This window comes from Bacillus rossius, chromosome 5 (genome assembly GCF_032445375.1).
Source record: "Bacillus rossius redtenbacheri isolate Brsri chromosome 5, Brsri_v3, whole genome shotgun sequence".
Taxonomy (NCBI): Eukaryota; Metazoa; Arthropoda; class Insecta; order Phasmatodea; family Bacillidae; genus Bacillus; species Bacillus rossius.
Window position 1 is genome coordinate 80,153,180 of NC_086333.1, and position 19,521 is coordinate 80,172,700.

The 19,521-nt window shown below is 40.4% G+C and overlaps 1 protein-coding gene across 2 annotated transcripts in view; it reads left to right on the top strand.

The window, feature by feature from the left end:
• LOC134532099 (tetratricopeptide repeat protein 17) overlaps window positions 1-19,521 on the top strand; it is a 37,979-nt gene that overhangs the window by 4,513 nt on the left and 13,945 nt on the right. For both annotated transcript variants that reach the window (XM_063368383.1, XM_063368384.1), the window contains exons 4-12: window positions 558-787; window positions 3,292-3,459; window positions 5,217-5,336; window positions 7,285-7,421; window positions 8,301-8,443; window positions 11,306-11,532; window positions 12,441-12,657; window positions 15,575-15,799; window positions 17,133-17,333. In XM_063368383.1, coding sequence (XP_063224453.1) covers window positions 558-787; window positions 3,292-3,459; window positions 5,217-5,336; window positions 7,285-7,421; window positions 8,301-8,443; window positions 11,306-11,532; window positions 12,441-12,657; window positions 15,575-15,799; window positions 17,133-17,333 — 1,668 coding nt within the window. The remainder of the gene's footprint in view (window positions 1-557; window positions 788-3,291; window positions 3,460-5,216; window positions 5,337-7,284; window positions 7,422-8,300; window positions 8,444-11,305; window positions 11,533-12,440; window positions 12,658-15,574; window positions 15,800-17,132; window positions 17,334-19,521) is intronic.

Sequence of the window (19,521 nt, forward strand, 5' to 3'; positions counted from 1 at the left end):
CATATGTATTTTTATGATAGTTGTGTTGTATTAAAGTTATGTTGATGGACTCTGAAAGACACTTGAAAAACACTTGAAAATCTGTGAGAATATGCGAGAGAGTCTGTGTCAGTGACGTAACGTAATCCGTTCTTAATCAGCTGGGTGTTGTGCTCAGTGGCATAGCCAGTATTTGTGTATGGGGGGTGTTAAGAAGCATGGCCCCCCCGTATTAAAGGGGGGGGGGGGGGGTCCGGGCGTCCTCCCCCGGGAAAATTTGGATTTTAAGGGTTAAAATAGTGCTATTTTAGCAGTTTTCAGTACTTAAATTTAAATATTGTAATGGTAAAAATTTTATTAATTTTAATATGAAATTTGTTTGAGTGATGAATAAGAAATTAATTAAAGATTTGGTGCTAAGGGGGGGGGGGGTTGAACCCCTAACCTTCCCCCCCCCCCCCAGGCTACGCCCCTGGTTGTGCTTGTATTTTCGGGTTTCTCCCGACCCTTGCCTCGACTCGTGTTGGTTTGTGAGGTCCGATAGCGATGGGGGGGGGGTCGCTGGTGTATTGTGCCAGGGCATGGCGAGGCGCTCCGAGCTGAACCTCAGCGCCAACACGAAGCTGGCGTCGCTGTTCGGGCAAGGAGTGATGTCGCTGCAGCAGTTCGGGGGCCGGGTGTCGTCCGGCCTGCGGGCCAACGCCTCGTCCTGGGAGCTCTACAACCTCGCCTCCTTGTACTGGCAGATCGTGGGCCACGCCCCCAACGCCTTGGAGTGCGCGCGCCGCGCCGTGCACCTCGCGCCCAGGTGACGCTCCCCTCCCCTTCCTTCTCCTCCCCCTGCACCGGTCCGCTCGTGTTGGTACTTTCCTACCAGATCTAGTACTTTTATAAGTGTTTCAGTGGTCTAGAACAGGGTTGCCATTTTTACTGATTTTATCCGTTTTCACGGATATTTTGGAGTTACACCGAATTAACGGATAAGCACTTCGAATCACGGATATTTTAATTGACGAACGCACAAACATAAATATTTACTTACAGCTCCCGCTCCACTTCATAGATAACATGTCATAATGAGACACTTCACTTTGCTACGTCGTTTCAGTTTTTCTAAGATGATAACAATTCACGCTCTACCTTTTATTTCTGGAAGCATTTTTTTTATTTTACGGATGAAAGTATACAGTGCATCGTAATATCTATGACAGTTGTTTTAGACACAGTGTTCTGTTTCTCTCTTCTGTGCGATGGTGCGTTCGTGCGTGTAATGGAACACGCCCAGTAATATTGGTGCGATGTGATATCTGTGATGGTGTTTTTACAGTTTGTGTTGTTATACCATGCAATAACGATTTCTATGATGGTTTGACGGAGTGTTTACTGTTTGTTATTAATTTTAAAGTAATTGTTACGTACAAAAAATTCGGTTCGCATCTTTGTGGAGATAGTAATTGAAAGAAATGGAAAGAAAATGAAAGGCATCTCCAGATCGAACGCTGTATAAAAAACGATATAAACGTGAGTGGGAAATAGAATTAAAGTGGCTGAAACCTGGTAAAACGGACTTTACTGCAGTGTGTTCATTGCGTCTGTCGGACTTTTAACATTCAAAAAGGTGGTCTGAAAGATCTTAGGCGTCACGAAAGCACACAGATACACCAGAGAAATCAGAGGGCTGCTGAACAAAGTACTTCTCTCACATCTTTCATCAGCAAACCAGACAGCAAAATTGTAGATGCAGAGCTTATGTAGGCGAATTATATTTGTGTCTGTGTGTATATTTTTAAAGTGATTTTTGTGAGAACCTCATACTGGTACTTAACTCTTTACATGTAAACTTATAAGTTATTTATTTACAGTCATTATTATTATTTTTAAGTAGGTTTATGCAACTGGAATGAAGGAAAAGCTGATTTTTGAAGAAATATGCTTATAATACTTTGTTTTCTCCTGTGTCTTAGATACAAAAAAATTTGGCGCGAAAGGAAAACCTGTTTACAGAAATTTTCTTCTTACAGGATTTTACAGGATTTTTTATGGTCTAATACAGGATTTTATAACCATTCTTGGTGGCATCCCTGGTCGAGAACATTTACGCTCAGATCTAGTACTTTTTTCTTTAATACAATAATATTACAGTAACTCCAAAATGTTTTATTATTAACCGTAATATTTTTAAAAAAAACTATGGTATGTATGTGTGTGTGTGGTGTGATGTTTAAGTTGGAGCGTTGCAATGTCGTAATAACTTCCTGAATTGTCGAAACCATAACAAATTATAATTTAGTACTTTTTTTTTTTTTTTTTTCAAAATCTGGTACTTTTTTTCTCGCCTAAATTGGTACGAAATATTTTTTTATCCTTGTGGACACCCTGCTGGCGCTGTCATTCCCTGAATTTTAATTTGAAGACGAGCCCAGTGGCACGCTTTCACCCTACTTTCCTCTCGCTCTTCTCCTTTACTGCACCATCTCGTTCTCCTTCGCTCCTTTAAAACGATCCCCACACGGACAGTATGATGTGCAAACACATACGATACCTACGTAGTTTTGTTCCAAGTTGATGTTCCAACCGACCCTAGCATTTTTAAATAAATTTATGTGTTAATTTATATTTGAATAACACACAATTGGTATACTATTAATAGTTTTTGGGCCAGTCAAATCCTCAAATACCCTAATAACATTGGTATTTGAAGGATTCTATATTCAAGGAAAAAGATTTGAAGAAAAATGTTAAAGGAAATAAAGTAATTGAAAAAAAAAAAATTCAACACTGATAACCTCTGAAGTTTATCAGGTCAGTTTTTTTCTTCTTACCTCTACTGTTACCATTCCCAGGGATATTTTACTTTTAACATAAAATGACAATATGTATTGATTCTGGAAACTTGATTTGTGAAACAACCAATTAAAGGGTGGAATGTTTCAACACCATACATAGTTACCGTAATATTTTACATTTATACATTATTTTATTTTTAAGGTGTAAAATAGTAATAATAATAATAATAATAATATTTTAGCAGTTTTCGGTTCTTAAATTGAAATATTGTTATGGTAAAATTTTTATTAATTTTAATATGAAATTTGTTTGAGTGATGAATAAGAAATTAATTAAAGATTTGGTGCTGAGGGGGTGGGGGGGGGGGGGGGGGGTTGAACCCCTAAAACCCCCAACCCCCCCCCCCCCCCTCCCCTGGCTTGGCCCCTGTTGGGGACGTGCGCGAAGCTGTGCTCCATGTCTTCCTGGATTCAGCGAATCGCGAGCGTGCTTCGTGCAGCGCTGAGGGGTCTCTGGTGCCCGCAGGGAGCACCGCGGCTCGGCGCTCCTCAACCTGGGCAGCATCTTCCACCAGGCGCGCCTGCCCAAGGAGGCGGCCATCGTGCTGCACGCTGCCGTGGACCACCAGCCCCTGAGCGCCCCCAGCCACTTCCTGCTGGGCAACGTGTACGCCGTGCTGGGGGACACCAACAGGTGCGCGTCACACCCGCACCGCTGTGTGGCGGTTCAGTGTGTTCGTTCGGGAGCTCGCGGAGCTGCTCCGCGGAGACTAAAATTTTGAAAAGGTTTGGCAAATATGGTGAATTAGCGATGGTAGCACTTGTTGAAGAAGAAAGAGTTGAACAGGACACTGTCTTATCTATTTGCTTAATATTTCTACATCCTTATAAATAATAATATTTATTATTAGCATAATATATGAGTATCATAGTAATTTAATATTTAAAATAAAATTTTAAAGCGTAAATGTATGAAGATTGAAACTTTGTACACCGCGCAGTGTTCGTGCTCGTCATAAGGTAAGCTAAACCAGTTGGGCGCGTTTCAACCTCGGCGTGGCGTCGTTTTGCGGTAAGGTAGGGACTGCGCGGTACTTTTCCATTGCGTGATTCTCTCGCGACTTCCAACGCACTGGAGTCACACGGTGCGGGCGCGGTATGGCCGTGTGTGTCTTGGTCTTATTCCTGATGTGTGCCTGTGTTGTGTTACCTACTCAGTAATCAACTTTGTTGTCGACGAGTCGTCGAACCAATACAAGCCAAGTCCTGTCCTGGGTGAACCCCGCTCTGGGGAGCAGCAGGTTCTTCTCTACATTAAATATTTGTTTAGTGGTGATGTGTGTTCCTTGAGATTCCGTTTCATCGATGTAATCCTCTTGCTTTTAAGCGACACCGCTTTGGGTGGTGCAGCCAGAGAAGAGAGATATCCGGGGGTGTCTGTCCCAAAAGTCTGTTGCAGTCACACTCGCTCCCCTTATACAATTTGCAAAATATCACTTTAAGAGTCATCATGATAAGAAAAAATGGGTTAGTTACAACATTCAATGCTGTTATAAATCCATGGTAAGGCAATGCCAAGAAATTTCATTCCCGCGAAATGAAATTCTGGCTAAGCCCATGACTGTATTTACTAGAATCATGTTGATGTTTTGCATCAATTCTATGATGTAAAACTCTTTATATCCTTAGTCTCTCTAAAAGAATAAGTTAACTTACACATATATGGACTTAAATTTAAATAACTTATATTATTATTATTTATTTATTTATTTATTTTTTATAAAAATCTCTTGAACGGTTTATTAGGTCCATAGTGCTGCCCAGCAGATTTCGTGCGCAGACTATATTATATTGGTCGAACTTGCTTTTATTTAGCTACCTCAAACAATATGTTCTTTGACATTTAAAGAGTCTACCTATGTGTTTCTGAAATAAGCTAGACTCAGAGCATTTCTTTCACAATGAGACACCTTTGATCTTATTAAATAACCTGTTCTATTTATAATTACTACTAATATTGAAGAGTTTACTTGTAAATGAAAGATTTTAATACCTTAAGTCTTATAACATTTTCCTATCTTAAAATGTGAATAAATAAGTACATCTTGGAACAAAATATTTTTGGCAAATGTTCCACAACACCAAAATTTTTAATACTTTCCCGTTTTTCTTCGGAGCTCATAATTTTCAATTAAGTGTTTTTTATAAATGAGTAAATTATTATTCAAGTGTTTTTTATGTTTCTTAAATATAATACAGGCTTTTAAGTAGCTTTATTAAAATAATTGATAGTTTATATATGTTGATGTATTTTTTTTTTTAATTTAGGTGATCTGAATTAAAGTAAAGGAAAGCAGTATCTATCAAAATTCTGGTACATTTGGTGTATGAGGTGTATGAGGTACGACTCATGCCTCGATGCCTCGCACAGTATGGTGTCTGGGTGCGCAGGTCGGTGGTGTGCTACGAGAACGCGGAGAGTCTGCGGCCTGACTGGGAACATGTGTCTCGCACCAAGAACGTCCTGCTGTGCCATCGCAAGTTGGAGCAGGGGTTGCTGCAGCAGCAAAGGTGCGTATTCGACTCTGTGGCTGTATGGGTGAGCAGTTATAAGTATTCAAAATATGAACAAACATGGCGTTCACCATTGCCAAATACCCCGCTTCTATTGGTCTCAAATAGTACCATAAATGTAGAGATGGTCATTGCCCAGCAAATCTGTGTACACTTTCGTGTCCATAAGCATGTACAATGGTAATTTACGTATTCATTTACGTGATCAATGTCTGCTTGTGTCACATCTAGAACAGGTTTTAATGCAATGAAGTGCCATTAATCATTAACGGTGGAATGCAATACTGTGTTATAAACTAAATAAATTGTAAAATTGCAGAGATAATACATGCAACTAATTCTCAGCTTTCCAAGAAAATGTTTAACACCACCACCATTGCTCAAAAACAAATAATTTTTTCTTCCAATTACGAATACAACGATCCTCGACATTGTAGTTCCCATTTACTCTGCGTCATTAATAGGAAGATCATATAGTGAATTGCGATAAAACTGAAATAACACCGAGAATCATGTCAAAACACCGCATAGCACTGAAATGCTAGTTAAAACACTATATAGCACCAAAATGCAAGTAAAATCATGGTATTTAGTACCGTTTAACCAAAACTTTGTTCAAATCATTTAAAAAGGTATTTTTTAATGTTTGAAATTCAAAGAACGTTATTTTGGATAAAAAATTGTACCAAAGTGCATGGATAAGAAAAATATTATTTAATTTTTTTTTGTGCATCTCTTATTGATTCACTTTTAAAAAGCAAATACTCACTAAAAAAATTTTTTTTTATCGTTTTGAATGCATCTGTTTCAGACCGATTTACTATTACAAATGTAATGACGAGGAATTTAACTTTCATCACTATTTTGTTAGAAAAAGTATCGCAAAACAGCTTTTTGTAAAAATGACACCGAAACCTTTTTCAAAATTCGAAAGTGGACTGAAAATGAAACCATCAATTCTTTTCTCTAGTCGTTAATCACGGAGAGCCGTACGTGGACGATGGCAACTACCTTGTCTTTTTATTTTATTTTATTTTATTTTATTTTATCAATTTGTTACATGCCTACCAACGGCATAAGGCCATGGGTGGTAGGCACGATAAACATAAAAAAATATTTAGACAAAACAAATACATGAAACAAAACGAATAACATTGAGGACAATACTATAATAACACATACACAAGACAACACAGCAAGCAACTTAACAGATAAACAAGAACAAGTTTCATAATTCTATAACAACAGTAAAGATAATCCAGAACCCTGATCATAAAAAAAAAAAATATGGTAGCATCATTAACCTTAAACATATTCAAATTAAATTAAGATACGAAAAATTGTTTTATATTTAAATTATTTTTTGATGGAGAGACATAGCAACCATGTTTATTAATATTTGATGGTAGCTTCGCCGGTGGATGGCGGTGGATGGCGGTGGCTGACGGTGGATGGCGGTGGATGACGGTGGCTGACGGTGGATGGCGGTGGATGACGGTGGATGGCGGTGGATGACGGTGGATGGCGGTGGCTGACGGTGGATGGCGGTGGATGGCGGTGGATGACGGTGGATGGCGGTGGATGACGGTGGCTGACGGTGGATGGCGGTGGATGACGGTGGATGGCGGTGGATGGCGGTGGATGACGGTGGATGGCGGTGGCTGGCGGTGGATGGCGGTGGATGGCGGTGGATGACGGTGGCTGACGGTGGATGACGGTGGATGGCGGTGGCTGACGGTGGATGGCGGTGGATGACGGTGGATGGCGGTGGATGACGGTGGATGGCGGTGGATGACGGTGGATGACGGTGGATGGCGGTGGCTGACGGTGGATGACGGTGGATGGCGGTGGCTGGCGGTGGATGGCGGTGGCTGGCGGTGGCTGGCGGTGGATAGCGTGTCGTGGGGGGCACGGCAGGGCGTGACGTGCTGTGGGGGCCTTGCAGGGCGCTGCAGGGCGTGCTGTCGGAGCTGCACGGCTACCACGTCCAGCAGGAGCAGTGGTTGCGACTGCAGGAGCGCATTGCCAGGGAGAAGGCCCCGCCCGACCACAACACGCTGACTGCCGTGCTGGCCGCCCGAGGTCAGTGCCCCCTCGTCAGCCGACGCCCGAGTTACCCTCCCCGCAGCGGCGCCCGGTCGAAGGACTCTGGACTCGTTACAATGCGACTGGGTCAAATTATTGAATTTAATTACCCTAGAATTCTGATACAACATGTGACGTCCAAGTTATCTCACCACAGCGGCGCTTGATGGAAGGACTCTGGATGTGTTAGAATGTGACTGGGTCAAATTATTGAATTTAATTACCCTAGAACTCTAATACAACATGTCTCACTAGGCCAAATGTTATAATAATAATAATAATAATAATAATAAAAAACATTATAACCGGGAAACCATTAATTTATCACTTCTTAGTAATGTTTTCGATCAACTATCATTGCTATTCCTAACATTACTGCTGGGATTTCTTGGGAATCAGATAAGCCCTTGAGGTAGTAAGGATAAGCCAGTGGGAGAGTTGACCGTGTTTTCATTTATTAACTGGTAACTTTTAGTACTTAAATGCTTACTTGTGTTTCAGTATGCAGTTTCATAAATTAATAAACTAATTAAGTTTATCTGTCGAAATTTTTTGAAGTGGAAACTTCTCTAGCCGCGTTGAGCGATTTTTGGTAGGGGCAAAACTAATGGGTTCGCTTTCACCGAAATGCTTACGATATACAATACCGAAATCATTTTCTCACGTGCATTTGACGTTAGAGATGATGTCATATTACACATTTAGGAGCAAAGTTTTAAGTTTTCACTTCTTTCGACAGTCACCATGACTCCCTTATTTTTTTTTTTCCTGTGTGATAATACCGTAGTAAAGAAACCTTCCCGTAGTCGGTTTGTTGTATAGTTTTGAAGGTGGGAAGTGACTCGTGGCAGAGGTCGTGGTGGCTGGGTGTTGCAGTCCAGAGCTGTCGGCAGAAGGTGAAGGACGGGCGCTCGGTGCTCAGCTGCCACCTGGGCAGCGACACGCAGCGCCTCGCGCTCTCGCTGCAGATGGACGCCACGCAGAGCCTGCAGCTGCTGCTGCGCAATGTCGAGGCCCAGGTGACGTCCCGTGCTAGCTTCGCGTCTGGTGCGTCATAGGTGTATGTGTGTTAGTGAGGCGGGACTGGCTGGTGCTTCTAGCGTGGCATAGCCTCTAAGCGCAAGGCTCTGAACTGGCACGCAGTCTTCTCGTCGTCACAGGATAACTGTAAATATTGAGCGGTGACGGCAACATTATATGGCTGAGAAATGAAGATAAAGGTGTAATGCAAGTCCCTTAAGTGCTTTCAAGAATCTGTTCTGGTTGTTTTACGCCTAAAAATTACTCTGAAAACATGCATTTTAGCCATTTTAACTCTTCTAAAAAAACATTTTAAAAATTTAATTCAATATCAAAAGTACTTTACGGCCCTCAGCGAACTCTTAAATGCTTTTCGTAAGCACACCCCACTCGGATATCTTGAGTAGTTTTGAAATCGCGTTGTTTTTCCTGAAGTTCTGCGCACCGTGTGTGTGCCCGGGTAGGCGGAGCGCTTAAAACACTGGAAGCCTTTCGCTCTTCAAAATATTTAGCTTTTGGTTTTGTTTTGCATCTTATATGTTTTGCTTGAATAAAATTGGTTGCATGTAAAAAATCAAAATGTGGCACTCCCATTTGTTTCTAAGACTGGCCAATACTAATATTATTTATGGTATTTTTATAAATTTTTTTGAAGGATTTTATAAATAGGGCCCAATCGGTTGGTTACTTTATATCAGTTCAAACATCACAAACTTTAAAAACATTATTTTTTTTTACTTTCATCTGTATTTTGTGAAATAAGTTTGATGCAGCTTTGCTGAGAACAATATTCTCAGTTTGATTCAACTAAGCAAATATTTAAAACATTCAATTTGATATTCGCTTCGCATCAAAAACAGGAAGAAAAAAAAACTTGAAATTAGAAAGGACGGACCGGGATTCCAAAGAGTGTCCTCCCTAAAGAAAGTCCTTTGACATAAGGAGTCTCATGGAGGCAGAAGAAGAAGAAAAGAAAGAAAAAACATAAGCAGGAAACACAAATTTATCACTTGTCAGTGATACAATTTTGTACAAGTGGACTCCTCAAGCTATTCAAACAAATTTCAAGCTAAAACCACTGATATGTACACTCAATGCTCGAATATTTTTAAACTAAGACAACAATTTTTCAAATTCGTCATACTTCCAGGTTCTATTTTATTTGTCTTTAAAGAGACATTGTCACATTTCTGTAAAGTTGTGTCATGTGTGTGTATGTGCATGTGTGTGTGTGTATATATATATATAGACACACATATATATTTCTGAATGTATATATGTATGAATATAAGATGATAAAAAAAGTGGGTTGTCTGTAAAGTCGGTTTACGGACGATAATTTTACGTGATAATGTCATAAGAAAACATTGATGAAAAATTGCATACTTATTAATTTTCAAATATTATTTACAGTTTTTGCAAATTTAATTTAAATAATTTGTTTAAATATAATCACGAACAATTAGTTATAGAAACAAACTGAAATCAAATCAATGTCAATAAATTGTTAATTTGAAATGACAAAATTGGACAAATAAATCAAAATTTTTAAATTGCTGCTTTTAAAAAAGCCAGCCTTAACTGTTTGATATTATAGAAGATTTTCTTGCACGGTGGTTGGCCGGTTCAACTTGTCATTTTAGACACTTTGTTATGACATGTGTGAGGTTAAACATTAATTTTTAATCTTACATTTAAAGCTACGCACAATAATTTTTTTCATTGGATACTAAATTAAAGCAGTTGACTTTTTATACGATCGTTTGTATAAGATAATAATTTTTTAGTCAAAATTGTAACATAACCTATTATTACTGCACTCGCTGACCGATGCTACTTTTTTTTTAATAATCAAAGAACAAATATATGAGATTATATAGCTAATCAAATTCTTAATATGCAAGAATTAATTACCTTTTTTTTCCGCAATTGTTGTAATAAACAATGAAAACCACGTTACCTTTTCACTTCACTTTATAAACAGTGGACAAAGCAATTCATGTGTAGTTTGTGTGCTGCCGCTGTCTCTCTTCTACTTGGACGCATCGGCAGATGGAGTGGAAGAGATAGATGCGTTACAAGCCGAACCTCTCGCTTGCACGCTCGGCTCAGGCGGAATGTGACAATGAGTCATGCTTTTTCGTGCGTGCAGCCGGCATTCATCGATTTATAAGACATTATCACGTCAAAAAAAATGTCATAAAGAAATTATTTTTAATGAATAATCTCTTGAAAAACTACATTGCATCTTGATTGTCTCCGGTCATTCAATAATCTTCCTTGCTGTGAATTTTATTTATAATCCACCAGGATGGCAACCACATCGGCAGTGCTATTCTTATGATGGTGCTCAATTGAATAGAGTCTGCAACAACATTAGCGTGCTACAAATCAAATGTGCCTTAAAATCTATTCGCGATCAGTTTAATCGTATCATTAGCGCTGAAAATTTGGCACAACAGTCGTAGGTAGATTCATAATTGCAAGTGGAGGGCAAAATAACTTGAACTATATTAAGCAGATATACGCGGCCAAAAACGTGGCAAACTCTGCCACGGCTGGCTACTTTATCACTGAAAAATGCCGAAACTATTTGCTTCGTCGAAATACAGTGCTATGCCACGGTCACTGCAGCAGTGTTAGCAAAGAGAAATGAAAATATTGCGCTGCAAGCGCATGAAAACGGAATTCATGTACGTTACAGAGCCAGAGAGTATTGAGGGTATTCATGTTAATAGTTGGTGTCTGCGATGCCGACTCTGGTTGTTCCTGGTGGTGTGGTGTGTGAGAGTGGCCCAGCCACGCGAGAGCTGGTTTCGCGCGGGATGTTTGTGAGGCACGGCGCGGCCTGGCATGCGCAGGCCAAGGAGATCAGCAAGCAGCTGTCGTCGGTGGTGCAGAAGCTGCGCGCCGTGCCGAAGGAGCCGTGGGCCGGGGACGAAGACGACGACGACCGCGCCGACCCCCCGGAGCGGCGCGGGGGCGGGGACTGGCCGTCGCGCGAGGAGTGCGCGGCGCTGGCGGGCGGCTTCCCCGACCTGGCGCACTTCCCCTCTGCGTTCCTGCCGCCGGAGAGCAAGGGCTTCCAGTGAGCGCGCCCTCAATGCCCGTCGCTGATTCACTCCCTGAAGCATACCCGCCAATTTGTTCTGATTTTAGAGTACTTCTTCATCATTTATATTCTTTTACAGATCATATATACTTTTGTGAAATTTTAAAATTGTCATAATTTTTCCCCCCCCCCAAAATATGATAGTGTTTTTTTTTTTTCAAGTGCATGAACGAATGTACACATATCAATGAAACGATGACCAATTGGTTACATTGTTTGTGTTTTCTGGTAGTAGCTGCGCCCGTGCAGCCTCTGTATTCATGTTGGCATCAGGTTCTCATAATAATATTAATCTGTTTGTTGTTTTTCACTCGAGAGTGATATTCACACCTCTCGAAAACACGCTATGTATGTAATGTTTGTGCAGCCTAAAAAATTACTTTTGAATCTGTAGTTAGTTGCTCAGTGTTTCAGTATCAGTGTCGTCTTTGTTTGTGTCGTGTTGGATCTTCATGGAAAAATATATATATATATTTTTTAATTCTTTTATGTTTAACAGTGAAGAATACGGTGGTTACCATATAAAATGTCTCGAGTAAAAGTCTCTCTCTTTTATTTCTCAATTTCCGGGTTCATCCCGTGGTCTTTCGGTCAGGCAAAGACTGTTACATTGCCAACAGTATTATTATTATTATTATTATTATTATTATTATTATTATGTATTATTATTATTATTATTATTATTCCAACTTAACCTCCGCATTCTTGAAGTGTACCTGACTAGACCTAGCTACCTGTAGTAAGTATAGTATGCCTTTTGTAAATTGAACAAATTAAAAATTTTTGAGGTTGGTAGCAGTGCCAACGTAACGGCGGGGGTACCTGCGACGGTGCAAGACTCGGCTGGACGTGGGCTGAGCGAGCTTGGCGGTGGCGTGTGGCAGGGTGCAGCTGTACCTCGGGGAGCTGCTGGGGCTGCCGTTCGGGGCGGAGCACGAGCTGCCGTGGTCGCCCCCGCTGTGCGGCGACGCTCGGCCCGGCCCGCGCGGCGAGGAGCTGTCCTCGGAGCCCCACCTGCGCGCGCGCCTGCTCGCCTACGTCAACGACGGCCGCAACGAGGTCGCCGAGGTCGGCCAGCGCATCCGCACCGCTCTCGCCAAGGTGCGTAGTTCCGTCCCCGTCCGTTCCCGTCCGTCCCCTCGTGCCCCGCGCGCAGTGACCAGGACGGCCACAACGAGGTCGCCGAGGTAGGCCAGCGCATCCACCCCGCTCTCGCCAAGGTGTTATCTTTAAAAGATTTGTGCAATGGGAGTGCATGACATGAAGCAAGTTTTCGGACATATGCCATTGCAACCGTTGTGCTGAATTTTTTTGGGGTTCAATATTTCTGTGTCGTCATCATTTGTGGGTTTTTTTGGTTCTCTTAGTACATTTTGTTTTTCTTTGTTTTGTTGACCGTATTCCTGTTACATGATATTTTGTGGTGTTTATATCCTTGTTGACAACAGCAATTTTTTTGCTTAATATGTATTGTGTTTTTTTTTTGGTCTTTTTTGGGTTTTATTTATTTATTTTTTTATTTTTTAATTTTTCTTAAACAGAAAAAGTGTTTTGCAATGGAATATGTCCAAAAACTTACTTCATGTCTCACCAAGGTGCGTCCCCGTCCGTCCCCTCGAGCCCGGCGCGCAGTGGCCAGGGACAGGGTTCCGCGGTGCATTGTGATAAGCACGTCAATAGACCATGTAACACCGTACGGTAATGCATAGTTGTACACCACAAAGCACCGAAATGCAATTAAAATAATGAAACCGACAAGAATATTCGATTAAAATTTAACTGTATTGACAAATACATAATAGTTTACAAATTGTGAATTGAATGAAAGTAATTGATTTAGATTGAAGTTTGCACCACAATTTATGTGAAAAAAAAGATTGGAAAAGTTAATTTTTTTTTTAATCTTATAACTGTACATTAGATCATTAATACATGGTTCCACACAGAAATACTTAACAGATTACAGTATTTTATCGTATAATTGTTTCACATTCTATGCTACAATCAAGTAGGGGTGTACCTAATTTTTATGCAAAAAAAAAGGGAATTTTTTTGAGGTAAAGTTCTTCATAAAAACTAAAACTATTACATGGAAAATACTTTTAATTAAAAAGTAGAGCATACAAAAGAACGCCAAACAATTAAAGTTAATAAGTCTTGCATCAAAAATATATTTCATTCAACTTTAAATAGAAAAACGAAAACTGTGACCCGAACGTGAGCTGGAAAGCATAACTATCGTCATAGTACACACTAATCATCAAAGAGTGCTGGCTGTCAAATGTAGTTTACTGTGAACTAGACAGAGCCTGCTTAATGGGAGAACTATCAATATTGATATTAGACTATGCACACTCTCTATACGAGCATCAGCGTAACCAAACATGAATGATGCCAACTAGCGGTGGCTATATTTTTATACGCAATACACAGCAGCGATGAAGACGAAAAGATGAAGGTTGACAACACGTGGAATGAATGGTTCTGTATCGTGACATGAGCGCTGGCTAGCATGAAACTCAGGGATTATAAGGGTCCTCACCATGTGGCTTACTACATTGGGCCAGCTGTTAGCCGCTCGAGATGCCATTGGGAATGAAAGGCACATGAATTGTTTGTGGTTCGGTTTAATAGACCGCAAAGCAACATTCAAGAGCTACTAAATTATGTTTAGGAAATAAACTTTTATCATCTCAAAAGTAAAAGGTCTAGTCTTACAGGATTACTTTATATTTTACATACTATTGAATAAGTAGTTTGTATTTAATATTAAAGGTTAATGTGGTTTCAGCTCTGACGCGTTCAACATAATTAGCTAAGTTTCATATATTTTTATTAACGCTGTAAAGTTTTATGAAGTTTCTTGGACAACCTTAAAAATCCTGGAAATACACGTGCAATTTGGTTCTGTCTGGCTGCTCTGTTGCGGTTTTCTTCTCCATGCGGAGCAAGCATGACACTTGTCGATAAAAGGACATAGCAGTAGCTTCCAACGGGGCACCAATAGAAATGAGCAACCGGGGTGCGGTGTTGAAGAGAAGGAATTGATGTCTCCCGTCAGTTGTGGTGCGTGGCATGCGTCAATGCAACGACAAACTGAAACTTACTCTGATTCACAGACAAACAATTTAAGAACAAATATATAGGCATGTTTGTGTCTACATGTTTCAAAAGTGTCCTCGAATATTTTTCAGTTACAGAAGAACAAAAATATTGACCCGTCTGATTCCCTTTTATGTTAAACATACCTGGCCTTCCCAGAAACGAGAAATTTACAGTGCAGCCGTGCACGTTTCATACCCGCTTTATGACTCATGAGGTCACTGTACATATTTTAATTGTTATATTCAGGTAGGAATACCTTCCTGGAACATGAATAATTAAATATTAATCGTATGCATGTACAGTAGAATCCGTTTATTATGACTCCGCCTATATTGACGGACCGCCTATCATGACGTAATAACACAACGAAATTTGGTTTTCACAGTAAAATTTCTTGTAATTACTTAATGATGTGACTTTTATTTTAACTTTAACCTACTCTGCGAGCGGTTTTTTTTTCTAGCAAACTGGGTGTTAAATTATGTGATTGACATTGGTTGGTGTTGCTGCTAGCAGGGCCGGTGCAAGGTAAATTGGCGCCCTAGGCAAAAAAACTTTAATCCCCCCACCCGGCCGAACACCCCAAAAAAATTATTTTCCTTGCCTCAAAATAGATCACGTAAGCCTAAGATTTTGTCAATGTAAGCAGGCTTTTTTTTTTTTTTTTTACTTATTACAAATCATAAACAGGTCACCATGGACTTTAAGTAATTACTTATATCAATGTAAAACATTCCAAACTGTTACAAAAATCCATTTTCATCTAGTTTCAGTAATCGTTGAACATGTTGTATCAGCTGTTGTGTGTCGTGCTGCGCCGCCCCCAGTTACTTGGCGCCCTAGGCGGTTGCCTAGTTCGCCTGTGTGGACGCGCCGGCCCTGGCTGCTAGCACGTTGACGGTGGCCTGTGCAGGAGGTGGGGCCCGCCTGGCTGCTGCAGACGCTCGCGTCGCTCTACTGGCGTGTGCACGGACACCCGCGCCACGCGGAGGCGTGCCTGGGGGCAGCGCTGGGCTCCGCGCCGCGCGAGCACCGCGACGTGCCGCTGGTGTCGCTGGGCTCGCTGCTGGCGCGGCTGGGACGCCTGGAGGAGGCGGCACGGCTCGCCGAGGAGGCCCTGGCCGCGAGCAGCTTTGAGGTCAGTCGTGGTTCAACGCAGTTCCTCGGGCGTGCGCCATGGGAAAAAATTCATAAATGCAAAATAAGATATAAAAAAAAGGGGGTTGTCTGTAAAGTCGGTTTACGGACGATAATTTTACGTGATCACGTCGTAAGAAAACATTGATGAAAAAATTGCATACAAATCACATTAACTTTACACTTCACTTTACAAACAGTTGACAAAACAGTTCACGTGTAGGTTGTGTGCTGCCGCTGTCTCTCTTCCACTCGGACGCATCGTCCGATGGAGTGGAAGAGAGAGAGATGCGTCACAAGCCGATCGTGCCTCTCTCTATCGCTTGTTCCGCGCTCTCGCTTGCACGCTCGGCTCAGGCGGAACGTGACAATGAGTCATGCTTTTTTGTGCGTGCAGCCGGCGTTGTTTATAAGACGTTATCACATCAAAATGAACCCATAGAAAATAAGCAAGTCTAAATCAGCTGATGTCATACAGATAAACACAATAATAAACCTGTACAGATTTTATGGACAACCCGACGAACACGTTCAGAGTTAAATATCAGACAGCTCGAGAATTCTGTGGAAGGAATTTTGTCATGAAAATATAACAGCACAGACGAATACAGGATAGTACCTCGAATGTACACCTAAAATCTGAAAATAGGTGTCAAGGCTAAAAAAAAAAAAATTACAAATAATAATTATGGTGCTGAAATATTGTACCCTTGAAATGGTTGTTTCGAAAATTTAATTTCCAGAATCAATATATATTGCAATTTTAATTATATAATTACAAATTAAAAGTTCAATACGTATCTTGAAGAATGGTAACAGGATACAATAAATGTACGTAATTTGTCCACTTTTCAACTGTTTCCTACATAAGTTTATCTTGTTTCATCACAAGTAACTGTACAGAGGTTTCCACCAGTTACGTGTAAGCATTAAGATTGACACACAAATATTAGGTCTATGTTAATACAAATTATTTATACGTATTGGCTGGTTTTGAAGACCACTGTTGAACAAAGAATCTCAGACGTTGAACAAAGAATCTCAGACATTGTCTCATATGCCTGCATGTGTGAATACTCATGTGTGTTGATGTTTTGTAAAAAGGAGCGTCAGACATACTCACTTTATCATACTGCTCCGAACTAAACATTATTTCACAGCAGCATCTAACCCTCGACGTGATTTCGTCTGTGGGTGTAGCATGAGGGTAACTTTCGAGCGTGTTCGCAGCAAGGCACGAGCGTGCCCTGGTGTGTGCACCGCGCGAGTCTGGTAGGCAGTACAGGCGCGTGCCCGTGTCCAGTGTCGCGTTGACCAGCCTGTCGTTGCCCCAGCCGTCCACGCACTTCCTGGCGGCGGCCGTGCTGAGCGCACGGGGCAACTGGTCGGGGGCCGCGCACCACCTCAGGCACGTGCTGCGCTTGGAGCCCGGCTACATCTCGGACGGCCTCGCCGCTCGCCTCCTGCTGGGCGTCTCCTGCCGCCTGCACTTCGGGCGGGACGCCGAGTCCGGCGCAGGCGACCCCAGCCTAGAGGTCGGTCCGCCTCCCGTCTCCCGGCTCATGGCTCGCCTCCCGCCTCATGGCTCGCCTCCCGCCTCATGGCTCGCCTCCCGGCTCATGGCTCATGTCTCGCTTCTCACCTATCGGCTCATGGCTCACCTCCTAATGATGATCAAAAACATCAGGTGTAAATAGTGATAACCAACATTCTTGTGAATTGTGGCCAGACAAGTTATTCATGAAATCAGTGAGAACCAAATAATTTTTTAATTTTATCTTTATAAATCTTTCTTTGTATTTTCCAAAAATTCCTACACCCTAAAATTAACTTCAGAAAATAGAAAGATTTATGATGGACACCTTAAACTGGAATTTTTTTTTAAAGTGGTACCAATATTTACGCTCAAGGTCTTCAAATTATAAAAGTTTGTTAGTTCTTTTAAAATAAAGTTAAAAAATTTTAAAATGTATTTGAAATGCACGTTCACTTCTATGTAAACTTATCAAACACTTACAGTACAAAATAAGCTAATCAAACTTAAAATTTAAATTTTATTGGTTGTATATAAAGGAACTTTTATTTTTTAAAAAAATGTTATAAAGAAATATGGACATTTTGTGACAATAAAATTAAAAGTAAAGACTATTTTGAATGTTAGTTTAAGTAAAATTTTCATTAATTTTGTTTTTAATTTAGAATTTTGGGTTTTCTTGTATTCAAGATATCTTATTATTTGTCATTTTCCAGTGGAGGTCGCGATTATCGTATATTTAAGTTTTTTTCATTAAAAATTTTGCTTCATCTTACATTCGAGTTCTTCCTATATTCAAGTGTATCTTGTATTAACGTATACCTACTAAATAAACTCAAGGGCATCTTACTGTTCAGCTCATCCTGTATAGCTGGCTATATATGAAGCTTAATATTCACATAATATTTCATTTATTTCATAGAGCAGTGTTTATTAGGCACTCGAAAATATTTTGTTTCATTGACTTCCATTAAGATAATTACTCTTCCAAATTGAAAATGAATGTTTTGAATTCTCGAATACATATTGAATGCACGAACAATTGCACTACCTTTGTTGATTGAATTGCACTTTGCTTCTTAGTACGTACTTATTCTGTTTTTCTTGGTATATTTTATTTAGTTTAAAAAAAATGCAAGGTATGTTGGGTTTATTTTTGTTGAAGTGAAACTTGTTTGCTGATGGGGCTAAAATAGTTGAGCATTACGAAAATTCTGATCGCATGAGAGGAACCGTTAGACGAGGAGATTGAATCAGCAGCAATGACACTCCAATGCAGGCACTAGCAGTCGAATGGGAACACTGCAAAAAAGGGGAGGGGTACAAGTACGTAACATAGCATGCTATATGCTATAGAGCATCCCACTCCTAGATTGCAGTGTGGAAGTAAATGGGCGCATTCTCTCTCTCTCTATCACACGCCATTGCCGTTAGCACTGTCCTTGTTTCTTCGTGCGTTGTTGCCAAATATCAAACGAAATTAAAAATTTTAATTTTTGGACCAAGCTTTTTTTCATATTGTATAGAATCAAAATACGCATCAGGCAATGCTTATTTTGAATACTTAACAATATTTTAAGTGTCCGAAAAAATTAAAAAACATAACTTATTCGCTGCGAACTGTTTTGAAGTATTCCTATATGTTTCACATCAAAAAAAGAAAACCTACATGTGTATTTCATTTAGATTTTTTTTATTAGTAAATTAATGCCTTAGGACGCCACCGAACAAATGTTAAGACAAAAACTGTACAGGTTTCACTTAAATAATTTTTTTTATATATTGAAATGCATTTTCTCACAAACTGACACATCAAAAAGTCGACCCGTGGAAAATTTTTTTTCTATTAAAGATAGATGGGGGACGAAAGCGAGAAAAATGTTCACAATGAATTGAATTTGTTTTTAAAAGCAGCCCCATCTCAATTGCTTCTACAGTTTCCGTGGAAATAGCTGTTAAAGATGTGTCTTATCAGTACAAGAGCGCGCGCTGCCGTCGTAAGAGGAAACAGGGTCGTGTGTTTAGATAAGTGGGGTTCTGTCCTACAAGCAATTTCAAATACATGGCTTCCTTAGTCAACAAAAAATATTATAATCGATTCTTGAACATAATATGTAAAATGTATGAAATAAATACGAAGGAATTCAATAGCGATCATGGTACAAAATTTTGAATTATTTTTCTATCCT